Source organism: Trichomonas vaginalis, chromosome I (assembly GCF_026262505.1).
Source record: "Trichomonas vaginalis G3 chromosome I, whole genome shotgun sequence".
Taxonomy (NCBI): domain Eukaryota; phylum Parabasalia; order Trichomonadida; family Trichomonadidae; genus Trichomonas; species Trichomonas vaginalis.
The window spans coordinates 24248223-24267530 of NC_067203.1; the positions used below are offsets into that span (position 1 = coordinate 24248223).

Below are 19308 nucleotides of genomic sequence, written 5' to 3' on the forward strand. Positions count from 1 at the left end.
TTACCGCATCAACTATTTTATTATGAAACGTATATGGAAGGATGAAAAGAAAAAATTAATTTGTGGGAAATAATGATCATAGTTGCCTGAAATCCTTTATCACCATCACCCCTTATATTATCTACTCTTTCATGATCTAGTAAGTATTGTATAGCTCTTCTTGTTTCCTGTTCTGTTTTCCCTTTCACCGGAATGCAATATAAATATCTAGTGTTAATGTTAATGGCAAATAAATAAGTAACGTTTCCTTTTGAATATTCCAGATGATCGATTTCGTATGAATATGGATATGGTGCAAATGAAGGGCGACTAAATTTTTCCTTTAACGGTTGAATTTTTGGGTCAGTTGGTTTATTTAATATCTTGAAACCCTTTTTAAAATCTTTTTGCTTCTTTAATGTTTGAAATGGATATAATAAAGTGAATGATGAAGGATTAACTGAAGGAGGAGGCGGTACTGTCGTTGGAGGTTTTGGTGTTGCAAGTGGTTTAATTTTATCTGCTTTGATTTTGGATGATGAAGTTTTGGAATTCATTCCTTCCTTCATTAATTCTGGATGTATTCTATTCATTTGTTTTAAATATGCTGTATATAAAGGTTTGATATACTTTCCCGCTTCGAGTTTATGTTAAAGGATGAATTCCAAAAGTTGATCTTCATTTAAAAGTCGGGCTGAATATGGTTTAACTAATGAATCATAAATTAAAGCTTGTGCATCATTTATGGTCTGAAGGACCTGGGTGTTTTGTGCCTTTTGTTTTTGTTCCTTTGGCTTTGGTTTTTGTGGCTCAGGATTATATAAATTATATAATCCATCAATATCTTCTTCTGTTAATACTTTATTTTTGAAATCTTTCAATTGTTTAAGTTGTGATTTAGTTTTTCCCTTTGTATATTCATTATTTTTAATTTTGTCTTTAATTTCAGAAATTATTTTATTATGATATTTCAAAATTTCATTTTTATAATATGGATAATAATATTCCATATCATCACCCGTTATATTTTTATCATGTTTTTGGAGATATGATTTTAAATCGTAATAACTAAGAAAATTTTGATTAAATACTAAATCATCAATTAAAATTTTTAAATCTACGCTATTCATTTATATAAAAATAAAATAAGTGTTTTAAGGGTGCCCACCTCTTTGAATCATAGTATCAAAACCATCATTAACGGTTCCTTTTGTCTCTTCTGTGGCATTTCATTAAAAATAAAATTTTAAATTGTATTAAATAAATGGCATACAACATCCATTTTCACAACATACAGCCTTAGTGTGTGCTCCTGTTAATGCAGTCTTACCGATTGTTAAGCGAGTCATTGACCCATTTTTAAGTTGTAAATTAATATTCTGACCATCAAATATCAATTTATCATTTATTATATCCAAATATTTTTTAGGTGTTAATTGCTTATTTTGTCGTAAACTAACACCTTTCATTTTTTGTGCAATCTTTTTAAAATCACCCCCATCAATTGAACCGTTGAATGATGTATAACACTTAGGACATAAAGCAACCATGTTATCACCTTGTTTCTCAATTGCTAAACCCAATAATTTTTCTCATGTGCTTTTTCTTCAGCTTTATTCTTTAATTTAGGTTTAAATTTCTCATCAAAACAGAAGAAATCAAATGGTGCGAATTTGAAAATGTTTTTATCATAAAATTGTTTATCGGTAACAATTGCTTGAAATGCTTGAGTGTTAGGAAGACTTGGATCGCCAGCGATTGCCCAATAAGATGAATCAGTATCACCTTCAATGAAATGAAACCGATTAACATCCATGCATTTATACATAAAATCATAAATGAAAACCAAATACTAGTATTTAGCATTATCTAAAGTGAAGAATGCCTCTTGTAACATGTATCACATCTATAAAATCTATCTTTGAGCATCACTTGATATGTATCTTCACCTATTTCTCTTATGTTTTTAAACTTATTTGACATACATGCAACGCGTGCCTTCTGTGCATTCATTATTTTAGTCTTTGCGTAATTTTGTGTATTCATTGCATCGTAACCATATGATCCATTAAGTGAAATTTTGCAAAATAAACTTTTTCCTTTATTTCCTTCTAATTCAGCCTTTTGTCTTTCGTTCATAAATTTGTTCGCAAATTCATTAAAACAAGTGTTTTTCGTAAATGTTAAAATTGATTGAATATCATCGATGATAAAATTAAAACCTGTCGATTAGATACCATAGATAATAAGAAGAAAATGGTTGATATTGGTTGTGTGTTGATGCTAATTGAGTTAATTTCCTCTGTTTCTGGTCAACTGGTAGATTGTTTGATTTCATGTAATTATACATAAAACTGCCAATTGTTTTTTCATCTGTGATAATATCTAAGTTTCTTATTATCGGTAAAAAGTTTATGTAATCATTAATGTATTTTTCATCAATGTGACCCTTTACTTCAGCCACGAATAAAGTATTTTCTTCTTAATTATTCCCAGTGCTTTTGCTTTCTTTGTTGCTGTATCACAAATGATAACACCATTCAATCTTCCCGGCATATACATTTTATGGTCAGTATATTGAATGAAATCATGAGGATTAGATGAAAATGATGAAGGATATAATGAATTAAAATCAACACCAACGAAATGAGTCATGATGTTGGTGGTGTCCTCATTTGATACAGTTTTAGTTTCTGGACTATATGAAAGTTTATTAATGTGCGTGATTCCTTTAAGATTAACACGATGTTGAACATTTGATAGACCACCAGTAATTCCATTACGGAGAATGTGATAAGCTTCAACTGAATCTAAAGTCATTGGTAAATTATTTTTTAATGCGTAATTTCTTAAATTGATTCTTAAACGTTGAACATCTTCATCTTTATTTGATTTCACGACATTGCAATAACAACACATTAACTGACAATTTTCTTTAGTATGTGGTTTTCATTATCGATTCTATCTAATGTTGGTTTATTTGCATATGTAAACGCTTTACCACACATTTTGCATTTAGATGAAAGGATTAAATCGTGATAGTATTGAAAATCATCCATTGAAACATTATTTTTAGTATCCCTTTCTGCTTTTTCATCTTGTTCTTATATGATTCAATTTTATATTTCCAATACTTTTTCGTTAATTCAAAACTTGATTCTATCTCTTCCTCAGGATATTTTTCATTAGGATTAAAGTCTTTATATGCTAAAGCGTAACGAATCATTGAAGCATTCGATGATAAAGAAAGATTATGAAGCATGTCAATTTTATAAACAAATGTTTCTTCAATAATTTTATCAATTGGGTCAATCATAATTTCAACATCTTTATTGCAATAATGAATAAAATATTCTAATCTATTCTTAAAGTTTTTAGCATCATTGAGATATATTTGATAATCACTATCTGATATAGTTTCTTGAGTTAATGCTGAATAAAATGAATCTTGAGTGAATGGTTCCACTTTATATAATTCTTCTTCGTAATTTTCCCATGTGATGAATTGATAAGGGAAAAAGAATTTAACACGTGATTTATTGTTTCCGAAATCTTGAGTGAATTGGTCTAATGTCCCACCCGCTATATAATTTCTGATGTCAATAAATCTCAATTCATATGGAACGTTTGTTTTCTTTACAATGATTTGCTTAAATTGAGAAGAAGAACCCAGCATTGATTTTATTTTCCATTTTGCAGTATTTAAATCACGAAGAATTAAATTTAAATCAAACTTTCCCGAATTAAAACCTATGATATTCACTTTATTGAATTCCTCATCTAGAAGTTCTTTAAATGCTTCCTTCTGTTTTTCATTTAATGTATGGGACAAAGTCCCCGCCGTTTGGTCCGTTTGCGACTTCAATAATTCTTCATATTGTTCAATATTTGATTTAGCAACTAATGAACAGGTTGAAAATAAAAACTCAATCCAATCAGAAATAAAAGAATCACTCGAAGTTAAGCAAAAATTCCTCGTATATGTTTTATCATTTAATTTAACCGTTGATGATACCATGAATGGTTTTAAGTAAGCGTTCAAAGTTGCACACTCAGAAAGTTGTAATTCTTCTTTAGTCTCTAATGTTTCGAAGTCAAAAGTAATATAATATCTTGTCGGTTGATAATATTCCTGCAAATTGTGTGCTAATAACCACTGATATATCTTCTGTTTCGTAATATGTGGTGCATATGGTTGCTGGGTCTTTTGCAATTGAACGTCTTGAATTAATCTTCCATTATTTTCTTTACATTTCTCACAATGCTTTAAAAATCTTCTTTGGTTTTTCCTTTCTGGATCATCACGGATAGAATAAACTTCTTCTTTACAATATGGACAAACTTTATAGCCGGTGAGTGCTTCAACGTCTGTTATTCTGTCAGCGTGAAGTTTTCCACATGGACTCTGTGTTAATAAAATATTTACTGTTTCAAATTCTGGATCTATCATTATTGATTCCACTAATGGAAAGTCTACCTTATTTATGTCCACGTCTTCTGGTTGAGGATCACAATAATAGAAATCAATATTAACATTTAACATTCTCGCTAATCTCTCACTTTCTGATGAAATGTCAAACCCTTCATATGCATCTATTGCTTCATTTAAATAACTTCTACGAGTTTTAGGATTAACACCATCAGGAATGTTATAGAAGCGTTTAAATAACCTTCTACCTTCTGCTCTAATTTGATTATCATTCATTTTAGCTGTTCCGTTTTTGTTCATTTATGTAAGAATAAAAAAAATTAAATAAATAAATAAAAATAAAGTTTATTTTTTAAAGCCCATAAAATGAATTAAGAACACATAAATTTTTATCATCTGCGACGTGACGAATACATTTTAATTTACTCAAGAATGCGTACCCCGATACATTAAATCTAATTCCTGTCTTATTTAATTTCACAACTTTGAAAAGGAATGTATGAATAGCTATAAAATGATGAGAAGATGTTTTATGGGTTGCTTCCATTTTTTCTGAAATAAATGAATAAATATAATGCTTATACGTTTTCATATCTTTTATGTTCTTAATAACGAATGGTATAGACCTTTCCACTTCATCTTCCTTCGGTGCTGTTCTTTCATATGAAACATTATTGGTATCTTCAATAATGAAACCACAATCACACAAAATTTTATAGGTTCCAATGGTTTCTTTTGATATTTTATCTAATAAATCAAAAACTTTATCAACACCCGTGCATTTATTTAAATAATGATTTGTGTAAATATCATGATCTTCTTTCTTAATCGTATTAGTTGCATATGTCACGTTTTTAAGAGCTTTTTTGAATTTCTCAGAATCGAGAGGGGGTGAAAGTAAGATACAAGGGTATTTTTCATTATCAATAAATTGTAACTTATGTTTACGTATAAATTTAGTACCTTCTTCTGAAAGTGTTTCATCTATTTCGCCATCTAATAAATTTTGTGTTGATTCTGAGACATAATTTTTATATCTTTCTTCATGAGATTTCTGAACTTCTGATTCTGAAGCTGGGATATTCATTAAACCCTCTACTTCATTTTCATTATATTTTTCAACTTCTCTTAATTCCTTAATTTTTCATCTATTTCATCTCTTATTTTTTCCAGTCTTTCAATTTCATTGTATTCATCATCTTTAATTCGTTCTTCATAATATTCAGGGAAAACATCAGGTTCTTTAGGTTTTTCTTCTTTAGATGTGGGATATAAGAAATTTATAACATCATCTTTATTCATTTTTCCATCATAATCAAACTCATTTAAAAACTCCGCGAATTTTTGACAATTTCTTAAATAATATTTATCAACTTCATAACCCGCCTCCTCTAATATATCCTTTATTTCCTCATTTGTGAATCCCAATTTTTTAACGTCGTTAGTCTTGACGCTCATTTCATACAAAATAAAAATAAATTATTTTAAAATGTAAGACATGAATGTTTAAAGTTTATTTTTTAAAATTTTTTTTCATTTTTTATTTCATTATGGTAGTGAATCCTAATGTTTTCACGTTGTTAGTTTTGACGCTCATTTCTTACGAATTAAAAATAAATTTTCATAAATGTAAGACATGAATTTTTAAAGTTTATTTTTTATTCATGAAAATAATTATTTCTAATTTCTTTTACTCTCTCATACATACTAGATTTAAAGAATTCAGAACTTTTACCATAATCTCCTAAATGGTTTCTTATCTTATTGGTTTTCCATTCATTATATGAAACTGTATAAACTTTATCTTTATCTTTGCATCTTTCATCACTTCCAATATATTTATATTTCAATTTTGATTTATTGGTTTCATATTCATTAACGTTTAATAATTCACAGTCTTCCTTTTTAAATAAATGTTTTATGTATTCAGGATTAACAATTCTATAATATTGCTTCCTTTTAAATCTTTGAATATAAACAGGAATTCCATCCTCTAAAATTCGATAATCTATTTTATCTGGTTTTACTTGTTGGGTCATTTATGTAAGAATAAAAAAATAAATTATTTTAAAATTAATATGTTAATTTTTTTAATGGTTTATAAATAAATATATTTTTATTTTTTATTTCATTATGTATGGGCTGAGTGTAAATGTCTTACAATTTTGAAAATTTTTTAAATCTTGATTTATTCAAAAACGTAAGAATAAAACCGTAAGAATCATATATTTTTTAATTAATATGTTAAAAAAATGATACAAAATCGCTCGATATTGTATGAATTCTTACGTTTACAAAAAAAGTCACAAAACCCATCCTATCCTACTACTCTTTGTATACATTGTTTCTACATGCATAACATAGTACTTTTTCGTATAATGAATTTCACAGATATTTTTTATAGTAAAAAGGCAATGTGTTCTTTATAAAAAATATTAATATCTGGTCATCACGATCTATCAAATAAATACAGTGAATTACGGAGCATCTACAAATACATCATTGAAACTTATATTGGATTGTATCAGCTGAAAACAGAAAATGAAGAAGAATTAAACTCGATTTATAATAAGATCAAAAGAGAAATAATTAATTCGAATAAAAGCCTTCCCACAAATATAATAAGAGATTTATGGGATTTGTTATGTTAAGTTATATTTATCTCTTTCAAAACACATTTATGATAAATATCATGTTGAAGATGTCAACAATGTCGAATTTATCCTCCCTTTCAATGAAATTGAAAGAACTTTGGAGGAATATATAATGCAAAGATTTCAATTTTTCTCGAAATCTAGCCTTGAAATGTATATTAATTTTACTAAATATAAGCATTATATTATATGCTAATGAACTTTTTGCTTCAGTATGAAAAATACTTGGTTCACAATTCTCTACTTTAAAACAAGAAATCATTGGTTATTGTGAACCCATTAATTTTGGATAAATCAAAAAATTCTTTATTGAAATTAGCGTTCAAAGTAAAATGCTAATAGAGCAGCTATTATTATTAAATTATAACTTATTCCGGTGGCCCTTTCATAAAGTTTGGTCATTTCACCATCATCTTCCGATCGACGTTTAAGTTCATCTGAACCAAGTTCAAATTGGTTGTATTTATATTGATATTCATCTTTATCTAATGAGATATTTTTAACAACTGGAATTTCAATATATTTATCAGCTAGTATATAGAATAGCACTTCATAAAACCAATGCAATCCAAATATTCTAAAGAACTTATATAAAATTCGACAATTTTCACTTATCAAAAAATTGAATATTTTCGAATTTCTTTTGTTAAATAAAATCAAGCGTGTATCAGCGCGATCGTACTCAATGCGTGCAGATTAATAATACACTTGCTTTTTTAAATTTTGAGAAAATTCTTTGAATTTTTCATTTGCTTCATAATTTAGTATGTATTTTTCTTTCAACAGATAAATAACTACTTCATTTTCAACATTTGCAAATTGTGGAGGTTCTAATTCCCATGATCCATAGGTAAAATTATGCCTTTCATATATTGCTTCAGTATGAAAAATATTTGGTTCATAAGCCTCTACTTTAAAACAAGAAATCATTGGTTGTTGTGAAACGAATGAATTAAGGTATTCTTCATTATTTGTATTGAGTATCATTTTGTAGAAACCCTTATGACTAGGTAGACAAAAGCTAGATATCCTTCCAATTGCTAGAATCATGATAAGTAGTAATGGTAAAAGTAAAGATAGCTCTCCAATGGACATTGATGTTTTGGAAATTTAATGAATTTGCCAAATTTTTCAAATAATTTGATATGATATATATATTACTTAAAATAAAATAAAACAAATGATCTTATCAAAATTTGAATACCAAATCATGAATTGTTTTTATCGTCTTTATTTTGAATTGAATTTTTGGAATATGTTTCCTTGATTTATATTAGTGAGCAAAATCAAAAATAATATTGTCTATATGATAGAGAATTAGGATCATAAATATATGTAATTTGTTGCTCTCCCATATGGTTTCAAAAGTTCATCTGATTTCAAATTTAATAGACTAATACAAACAACTGTTTAAATTAATGTGATTAATAACAATGATCCAAGAATTATAAAACAACCAAACATAAATTTCGGTCTTTCAGACTTAAGCCAACAATATATAAGTATTCCTGTAACAGGAATGAATGTAACAATAACATAATACATAATATCTCATGATTCCACATGACTTTCATCGAAACAACGCTCTTCAAAACTTGATGTGTCTTCTTCAATTTCTATTTGTTGATGTCCATCAAATTGAAATCTTCCATTCATATATGATATTGCATCATCTGGAGATAAGTCAGGAGGCAAAGGGTTTTTTAATACCAAATAATGTATATATGAACTTGGGTTTCTCAACTTCATCTGGAGATGGAACATATTCTTCAATCTTTTCACTCTCCGAGTTTTTTGAATTTTTTAAAAAATATTTTCCCAATTATTGTCCATAATATTGTTTGCATATGGGTTTGTATTATCTTGATTAAGATTTGTTCTTTTAAACATTAAGTTCATCATTTTTTCAAATATTCCTTGACAATTTAAGTTCGCAGTCATTGTATCTGCATTCACTTCTTCACTTTCATCCGTTCTTAATTTGTGCTGTTCATGGAACATGCAGCTTTAATAATATTATATAGTACAAAATTAGAACTATCAATTGGGAACAATTAAGTGTCAACTTTTATTCAAATATTGATAAGGTAACAACGATCAAAAAATTGAGAAATAGATACAATACCAATTCAAAATATATTGCTACTAATCTTGTTTCAAACTTCTTGTTTTATATAGATTATGGGATTAAAATTAAAAATCTCGATATTCATTATGAAGATACAATTTGCAGAGCAATTATGTATTATAATAAAGAAACATTCATCTCATTCACGGAAAATGAAGGATTTGATGAAAATCAAAAGCTTGAAAGCAATTTATATCCATATTCTGAAGGAGATTCATTACTAGAATTATGCTGTTACCACGGTTCTGTTGATTGTTTCAAGTTATTAAGATCGACATTTGATTCAGAAATAACTCAAATGTTTAACGATTTTCATTTTTAGGAGGAAATCCATATATTATGAGTGAATGTTTGAAATATCAAAAGCCTGATAAATATTGCATGAAATATGCAATTATTTCATACAACATTGATTTTAATACATTCTTGATGAATGAATACAATATTAAGATCGATTTAGAATATTGCGGAATTCATAACAATCTTGATTCCTTTTTAGTTTATTATGATCAAACGAATGATATTGATAGATGCTTTATTTATTCTACGGTATTCGATATATCATCAATTTGTGAATATTTCCTATTACATGGTGCAAATATTTGTGAAAAATATAACAAAGTAGAAATGCTCTTCATTTTACAGCGAAAAATCACTGTATGGAAATTGTCAAACTTCTCATTTCTCATGGTGCAAATATCAATTTGCAGGAAAAAATCAAAATAAAGAAATAGTAGAACTTCTTATTTCGCATAATGCAAATTTTAGTGAAAAATATAAATATGGGGCAAATAAACAATATTCCGAAAAATGAAGAAGAATTTTATTATAAATAAGAATAATTTGCATTATATATATTAAACTTTACTAAAAAAGTAGATTACGTAATTTGAAATACATAATTTTGATAGCATTTATGCATCTATATTTCAGAAGGAGGAGTTTCATTCTTGGATCAAAGATTCCATATGCAAGCATTGAAGGATCAAGCTTCGCCTTAGTTAATGGTCTGGCATGTGCACCATTAGAGAGTAATATTTGAGCAGATTCTATAAAATTTTTCACACATACCAAATGGAGAGGTGTTATATCATCATTGTCTTTAGAATTAACATCAGCTCCATGAGAAATGAGAAGTTTTGTTATGTCTTTCAGATTGTAAAATGAAGAAATATGGAGTGGAGTTATTTGGAAATTATCTTGAGAATTAACATCTGCTCCATGTGAAATCAAAATTTCGATAAGTTCTTTGTTTTCTTTGCCTGCTGCATAGTGAATCGCACTCAAACCATGTTTGTTTTTCGCATTGATGTTTGCACCATGAGAGATTAGAAACTCGGCAAGTTTCTGACAGTTCCTTTCTGCTGCATAATGGAGAGGAGTCTTTCGATTTTCGAAATCTTTTGCATTAACATCTGCTCCATTAGAGACAAGAAGTTTTGCTATTTCAATACTCTTTCTTTCTGATGCATTTCGTACAGAATTAACTTTACTGGGGAATGAGCCATTAGATATCAGAAAAATCGCGTTTTCCATATGATTTCTCGATTTATCTGAAAGGCGAATGCCATCCAATTCTATATTATTTCTTTCTTCTAGAGATTCAAGAATATCATAGAGATAATCATCATTTGCGAGCAAAAGATCTTTTATTTCATTAATATAATACATTGAAGCAAAATGAAGAGGCGTTTTCCCAGTAAAATCAAATAAATTAACATTTGCACCATGAGAAATAAGTATTTGGGCTGATTCCACACTATGGCTTTTCGTTGCATAATGAAGAGGAGTTTTTCTTTCTTTATCTCGTTTATTAATATCAGCTCCATGAGAAATGAGAAGTTTTGTTATGTCTTTCAGATTGTAAAATGAAGAAATATGGAGTGGAGTTATTTGGAAATTATCTTGAGAATTAACATCTGCTCCATGTGAAATCAAAATTTCGATAAGTTCTTTGTTTTCTTTGCCTGCTGCATAGTGAATCGCACTCAAACCATGTTTGTTTTTCGCATTGATGTTTGCACCATGAGAGATTAGAAACTCGGCAAGTTTCTGACAGTTCCTTTCTGCTGCATAATGGAGAGGAGTCTTTCGATTTTCGAAATCTTTTGCATTAACATCTGCTCCATTAGAGACAAGAAGTTTTGCTATTTCAATACTCTTTCTTTCTGATGTGTTATGTACATTTATATCGATTTTATTGCCGTTTAAAATAATAGCATTTGCAGCTTCATCAAATTCTGACTTATTAAAATCGGCTCTAAATGCAAAAATGAATCTATCTGGCTCATGTATCATTTTGCCATCTATATTGGAAATGACATTTGATATATAATGTTTCATTTGTTTGAAGAGACAAGAAGATATAAAAATTTTCAATTCTCCTCTGCTATACATTGTTGCGTAATGGAAAGGAGTTTTTCCATTTTTATCGTATAAATTTAAAACTGCACCATGCATAATAAGGACTTTAACAATTTCAAAATTATGATTTGCTGAAGCATAATGAAGAGCTGTTTTTCCATCATTATTTTTTTTATTAATATCAATACCATGATTTATAAGAATATTTACAACATCTACGGAATCCCTTTCTGCGGCAACATGAAGAGCGGTGTTTCCACAATAGTCTTGAGAATTGACATTTACTCCAATGGAAATAAGAGTTTTTGCGGCAGATTTGAAATTATATTTTGCTGCATAGTGAAGAATTGGCATTCCTGTATAAAATTGTGTATTTGGCATTACTAAATTCCATACAATAAGATCCAAAAATTCAAAATTTTTGTACCAAATAATTTTTGGAAGAAGATTGAATGCGTCATGTTTGCAATCAATATGAATTGCGAGGGCTAATATATTGTTGTATTTGAAACACAATTCTGGATCAATTGGTAACATAAATTCATTTGCCAAGAAGGCAACAAAGTCAATGTTATGTGAAATTATTGCATATTTCATGCATTCATTGCTTGGATTTTGATATTTTAAACATTCATTCAATATATCAGGAACACCACTAAGAAATGAATATTCAAGGCATCGAATGGTGATTTTTGATTGGTATTCTGTCCTTAAAAACTTGAAACAATTTACTGCTCCATGAAAACAACAAAATTCAAGCAGCGAGAAGCTCATTTGGTTATTATCATAATACATAATATCAAAATAATCTGTTTCAAGCTTTAAAATTTTAACAGCATTGGGGTCGAACCCATCTCTCTCGGTAAATGTAATAAACAATTTTACATCATCATTAATAATTGCTCCATATAATGAGTTTGCATTGCAGTTGTCCATAAAGATATTATCGAAACATGGAACGGAATTATAGAAACATGGAACGTAAAAATCCTTTTGTTGTCCGTGTTCTAATATTAAACCAAATTCTTTATGCAAATAATAATAAAGAGAGCTTGGGCAGTTTTTCAGTCTTTTTACTTGATATTTGAGAATGATCTTTTTAATTAACAATAGATATGAATGGAAGTATCGATATCTCCATAACATTACCCTACATATCATTGAAATAACCTTTAATGGTTTGAAATTTTTGGTGTCAATCAATTTTTTTGTAATCGAAATGAAAATATCATTAATTTCTTCCTCATTGAATGTTTTCAATTTGTATACAGATCCAATGCCGTCAATAATATCTTTATTTTGCTCCAAAAATCATTATAATATGGCAGAGGCATTAACAATAAAACAAGAAAAAAACTAGAATAAAAAATTAAAAATAATTATCATATTTTTCTAATTATTATGTTCACATATTATAACGTAATCTATATTCATTGTTGTTGTTTAAAAAAGATCTTGTAAATATAATCAAAGACGCATTGTCGTCAAAACTGTTCCAATAGACCACATCAGAATTTGTATGGCTGTGGATCACTGGTATTCTGTGTTAAAAGTTTGCGCTTAAATCTTTTTATCCTATTTATCTAAATTTAACATGCATATTGAATAAACAATACAATATAATAAACGTATTTCATTAATTTTCAAAATAAATGCAATTCGCATTATCGAACCATGCCTTTATCATGATTTTTTATGAAATGCAAATTATTTCCAGTTCTTCCAGGTCAACACCCAATGCACGATTTACTATTAGTGATTATGAGTGAGATAGAGCTATTCCAAATATACATATTTCCTCAATGCTCAAAAATGTTTTCCAAAAAATTGTGAAGAAAATTAATTATGCCACCCAGAGTAGGGGTAATTTTAGCTAAAAGTGACACACCCGTGAAGGGTGTGATTACCGATCGGTAATTTCGACAGTTTAGAATTTAAAATTTTTTATGGAACTGTTGCGAGTTTCATAAAGAATTTAAGGAATATAAGCAAAGATTTGAATCAAAATCTTAGACCTAAGCCGCTCGATTCGCTCGCGGCTTCCGCGAATTACAGATCAGCAAAGATTTGAATCAAAATCTTCGAACTAAGCCGATCGCTTCGCTCGCGGCTTTCTTTATTATTTTAAATTTGCATATTTCCATCAAAAGTTCATAAGGTAAAAAATTTCGTTTATTTTACTAAGAAAAAAAAGGTTTTTGATAATAAATTTATTTTATTTCGAAAAAGTAGCAATAATCGTAAAAGGTATTGATAGGCTTGCTAAAGTAACTAATTTTAGCTGTCAAATACTTTTGTATTTTGAAGTAAATTAGTATAAATTTGTTTTTACTTTTATTTCGAAAAAGTAGCAATAATCGTAAAAGGGTATTGATAGGCTTGCTAAAGTAACTAATTTTAGCTGTCAAATACTTTTGTATTTTGAAGTAAATTAGTATAAATTTGTTTTTACTTTTATTTCGAAAAAGTAGCAATAATCGTAAAAGGGTATTGATAGGCTTGCTAAAGTAACTAATTTTAGCTGTCAAATACTTTTGTATTTTGAAGTAAATTAGTATAAATTTGATATTATTTTAACTCCCTTTGAAAACCTCAATTTTCCATACAGAGGGAACGGGAATAGCATCCAATATTCCCTGAGAATGGTTGCGCATTCTCAGTTCCCTCTATATTTCGAACGAAGCTCTCATCGGTCTTTTTTTTTAATACTAAACGTTTTTTTTCCCTGTCACTTTTAGCTAAAATTTGGGTTTGCCATGAAAATTTGCAAAAGAAATAAGAGTTATTAATTTACATAGTATTCCATAATATGATCAATATTAAAACAATCTTTTCAAGTTATCATTGAAATATTTTGAAATGAATTGTGAATCAATTGAATCAATTCAAAATCAAATATGTTTAGACCCTCTCTTTTCACATCCAGATTGCTTCATCAGGCAATTTCTTTTAATGCAGCGGATGTGTCATTTGACTTTGATACCCAATTATTAACCGTTTCAGGTGAAGGAACAATAGAGGCTTCTATTTCTCAAGATTATCGTGATATTACAAAGAAAATCCAAATTGAAGGTTCTGTTGAAGCCATCGGAGATGGTGCATTCAAGAACTTTGGCCAATTAACCGATGTTCAGATTATAGCACCAATTAAAACCTTAGGTGCTTATTCTTTCCAAAACTGCCTCAATTTAGCAAATTTCGATCTTTCATTGACATCTATCACATCAATCAAAGAAGGATGCTTCCAAAATTGCGCCAGTTTTTCAATGATTACTTTGCCAACTACAATTACAGAGCTTGGTCCAAAAGTTTTTGCTGGCTGCATCAGTATTAACACTATTGTTATTCCCTCAACCATTACAACTCTTTCGGACTCATTATTCGAAAATTGCGAAAATTTAGAAATAGTTAGACTTCCATCCGAACTAACAACAATTGGAAACAGTTGCTTCAAAGGATGTGCAAAGCTTGTTATTGATGAATTACCAGAAAAAGTTTCTACAATAGGATCTTACGCATTTTCCGGTTGTCAATCGTTCGTAGAGTTCACACTTCCTTCAGATGTAACAGTCATAAATGAAGGATTATTTGCAAACAACAAGTTACTTTCATCTGTCAAATTTTCATCGAAATTGACAAAAATTGACTCTTTTGCATTTTTGAATTGCAATCAATTCCAAATAGATTCAATTCCATCAACAGTTACACAGCTCGGCGAAGCAGCTTTTTCTGGAACATTAATTGTTAATTTCACAATTGAATCAAATCTCGAAGAAATTCCTGCGAAATTATTCATGGGATGTTCTAATTTAACAGAGTTATCTCTTCCTGACACTATTAAATCAATTGGTGACAGTGCTTTCGAAGGTTGTTTTGAATTAAATTTAATTCGATTACCAGAATCAGTTGAATCACTTGGAACAAGAATTTTCTACAACTGCAAGAGCATTAATACATTCTTTTATCCACTTGATTCTATTCCTGATTATACATTTGCTGGTTGCGAAAATCTCAGATTTATTATTTACAAAACAAACATCAAAACATATGGAAAATACTCTTTGTCTGATTGCAAATTAATCAATACAATTGATCTCACAGAAGATCTCTCTAAAATTGATGATTACGCATTCCAAAATTGTCAAAATATGAATTTGACAAGTTTACAAAACGTTTCTACACTTGGAAATGGAGTATTTAAAGGCTGCACTTCATTAACAACATTTACAATTCCTAATAGTATAACTGAATTAAGTAATGAACTATTTATGGATTGTTCAAATCTAATAAATGTTGAGATGCCAAATGTCAAGAAAATTTTTGATTCTTGTTTCGAAAATTGCAACAAATTAATGATTTCTGAATTACCAAATGGAGTTGAAGAAGTTAGAAACAGAGTATTTGCAAACTGCCAATCAATTAAAACGTTTTCTTATTCATTACAAACATTAAATTCATTTGTTTTTGCTAATTGTTCTGGATTAGAAACAATTACTGTTACAAATGTTAATTATTTCGGAGAATCATGTTTTAATAATTGCAATTCTTTAAAGAATATTGCATTTAGTGCTAATACAAATTATATTGGAGATTTCGCGTTCGAAAACTGCATCAATTTGCAAATAAATTCTTTTCCAAATGGTGTCAAATCAATCAATGGAAAATATATTTTCAAAGGATGTAATTCAATTGTTGAATTCACTTTTCCAGCCGGTTTCGTATCCATTCCAGATGGAATGTTCATGGATTGCAAGAATTTAGCGAAAGTTACTGTTTCTGATGGAACTTTTTCACTTGGAAATGATTTATTCATGAATTGTGACAAATTATCAAATGTTGTTTTACCTGATTGTATTAATGAAACAAAGAGAAACTTATTCTATAATTGTGTTTCTCTTGAAACAATCGAATATCCATCAGATTATGTTCCATTTGCTTGTTTCGCTTTGTGCAAGAACTTAAACAAAATCACATTCAAGAAAGAATTAACAGGAATTGATGCATTCGCATTCTATCAATGCGAAAAGTTACCTTTAGTTCCTTTGACAGAATCAATTAAAGTATTAAGTTCTCATGCATTTGAAGGCTGTCTTCAAATAACTAATGTGAAGTTACCTGATTCTGTTCCTTATGTAAGCTATTTCATGTTTAGTAATTGTGTTAATTTGGAAAGATTTGAAGCAGGAAAGAAATTAATTAGTGTTGATGATGGCGCCTTCCAGAATTGTTTGAAATTGAAAGAGATAATTTTGCCAGATAATACAATGACATCCTTCGGAAAATATTGTTTCAGGAACTGCACAAATCTTGAAGAATTCAAAGTTCCTCAAACAATTTCTTTGATTTACATGACAAATAGTTTATTTGAAGGTTGTGTCAAATTGTCAAAAGTCACTTTTACTGATAGAATTGATGAAATCAGATCTCTTTCTTTCTCTAATTGTGCTTTCACAACAATAGAATTACCATCATCAATCATGTATTTGGCTGAAGACGCTTTCAATAACTGCAATTCTTTAATTGAAGTGAAATGTCCTCTTTTGAATTATCAACTTTACAAATCGTCACCTTTTGCTACTTGTTCTCAATTACAAAAAGTGACAATTGTTGACAACTCAATTTTCCACCAAAGAATACCAAATAATTTCTTGAAGGACTGCGCAAAGTTAACTGAAGTAATAATTGAAACAACAACTTTGGCAGAAATGAGAGAAACAACTTTCCAAAATGTAAATTCACTTAAAACGGTTTCAATCACCACAAAAAGTGACAACTTAATTTTACCACTTAATTTATTCCAAAGTTCGAAGTTATCTTTAGAAAAAATTGTTATTCAGTGCAATTCCATTGAATTTGAACAGAATTATTTCAACGATTTTGTCAATATGAAAGAAATACAAATAATTGGTAAAAATTGTAATTTAGGATTGTCACTTTTCAAAGGATGCAAGTTATTACAAAAAGTGACAATTAATTCAGCAAATACCAAGCTTAATTTAGAAACAGATTTCTTTGATAGTTGTGAATCGTTGTCAGAAATTTATTTGACATTTGACACTTTATATATCGGCAAAAATGTTTTTGCCAACAAAGAAACGATCAAAACAATTTCAATGAATTCAAATGTTATTTCATTTGATGACTGTGCATTTCAAAATGCTCAGAACATTGACTTGAAGTTCAATGGCTTTGTCACAAAAATTGGAAAGAACTCATTCGAAAACACAAATATTTTCAATGAATTAGTAATAAATGGCAAAGATTTAGTTATTGACAGTTCGGCTTTCATCAATTCCAAATCAATAACAAAGATAAACATTAAAGGAACTATTAAAACATTGGGAGATTCTTCATTCAAAGGATTGACAAATTTGGAATCATTTGATATTGATTCACAAAGTGAAATTCTTGTAGATAATCATGCATTTTGTTCTTGTTCGAATTTGAAGAAATTCACAACTAAAGGCAAATTAAATGTTGGACAATTCGCTTTCCATGAAAACATCAACTTGGAAGAAATTGATTCTCAAGGAATTGTCGCAATTAGTAAAGCATGTTTCGCTAATTGTTCGAAACTTAATAAAATAGATTTGTTGAAATACACTGAAATTCCTGAAAGAGCTTTCGAAGGTTGCCAGAATTTGAATAATTTCGATTTCATATCACAAGTCACCAAATTTGGCGATTATTCATTTTATAATTCTGGAATTGTAGAACTTGATGTAATACAAAGCAAATCAATATTTGGAGAATTTTCTTTCTCTAAGACTAACCTCAAAAAAGTTTTGATCTCTTCAAATCATTCTGATTTCGGCAAATCATCATTCAGCTTCAATAAAAACTTGAAAGAGTTCTACTACTGCGGTGATAATACATCAGTAGATAACTCTGTTTTAGAAGGATCCGATAACGTCAAGAACGTATTCATTTCTTCATCATTCGGATATGAAAATTTCGCTGGAAAGAATGTAACAACAAGTGATGTCTGTGGAAGTGGTGGTGATGATTCTCACTCAAAGACTGTTAAAATTACGATAATTGTATCAATATCAGTTATTGTTGTGATTGCGGTCGTTGTTTTAGTTGTTTTCTTCGCATTCTGCAGAAGAAACAGAATTAAATTACTATCAAGTGCACCACTTATTACAAGCGCCGATTCATCTGTATATTTTATGACCGCAAAATAAAAAATTTAATTAATTTGAAATATTTTTTTATTAATAATTTAAGGGTCCGCATTCCGACAAAATAATTAAAATGTATTCGAATTATAGATTCCAAATATGTGTGTGTGTGTACTGAATTGTGATTTGTAACCCCTACCACTCTAATTTTGATTGGAAGACCAAAGTTCCAGATGTTTAATTTGAGATTTTTTCCTATGAGATCTGAGAAAAGTTATGAGATGAGCGTTTGGATCAAAAATTATTATATTCAGTATATTTTAAATTTTGCCAATCTACTGTATCTACTGATAACATAATAATTTGGACATGCACAATTTTTTAAAATATATGTAAATTCCGATAGAGGAAGTTTGGCCAACAAAATTTCTACAAAAATGAAATTGGGAAATGATAAAAATCTTAAAGATATTGGGTTTGATGCAGATATATTTGCAAATGAAGCATACGAAGGAATGTCATTTGACAAACATTTTCGCTTTATATTGACAAATTATTTGATTTTCTTTTTATTAATTGTCCTTGTTTTTATACTACCTTCAATTCATAGGGAGAATATTAAAAAATACG

General features: G+C 28.8%; 3 protein-coding genes and 1 pseudogene across 4 annotated transcripts, besides 3 other annotated features; 2 read left to right on the forward strand and 2 right to left on the reverse strand.

The window, feature by feature from the left end:
• Positions 1-5824: part of a mobile genetic element that runs on past the window's edge.
• TVAGG3_1042080 lies at positions 1236-1807 on the reverse strand (annotated as a pseudogene). The gene has a single exon. A coding segment is annotated over exon 1 (572 nt).
• Positions 5441-5948: a mobile genetic element.
• Positions 5949-9529: 3581 nt separating this feature from the next.
• Positions 9530-9916, forward strand: TVAGG3_1042100 (protein of unknown function (DUF3447); the record flags this gene model as incomplete). The annotated part of the gene is made up of 1 exon (XM_001311383.1): positions 9530-9916. The coding sequence occupies one exon, from the start codon at positions 9530-9532 to the stop codon at positions 9914-9916; it is 387 nt and encodes a 128-aa protein (XP_001311384.1).
• Positions 9917-10057: 141 nt separating this feature from the next.
• Positions 10058-12490, reverse strand: TVAGG3_1042110 (myotrophin family; the record flags this gene model as incomplete). The annotated part of the gene is made up of 1 exon (XM_001311382.1): positions 10058-12490. The coding sequence occupies one exon, from the start codon at positions 12488-12490 to the stop codon at positions 10058-10060; it is 2433 nt and encodes an 810-aa protein (XP_001311383.1).
• Positions 12491-13409: 919 nt separating this feature from the next.
• Positions 13410-14310: a mobile genetic element.
• Positions 14311-14451: 141 nt separating this feature from the next.
• TVAGG3_1042130 (surface antigen family) lies at positions 14452-18902 on the forward strand (the record flags this gene model as incomplete). The annotated part of the gene is made up of 1 exon (XM_001311381.1): positions 14452-18741. The coding sequence occupies one exon, from the start codon at positions 14452-14454 to the stop codon at positions 18739-18741; it is 4290 nt and encodes a 1429-aa protein (XP_001311382.1).
• Positions 18903-19308: the final 406 nt, after the last annotated feature.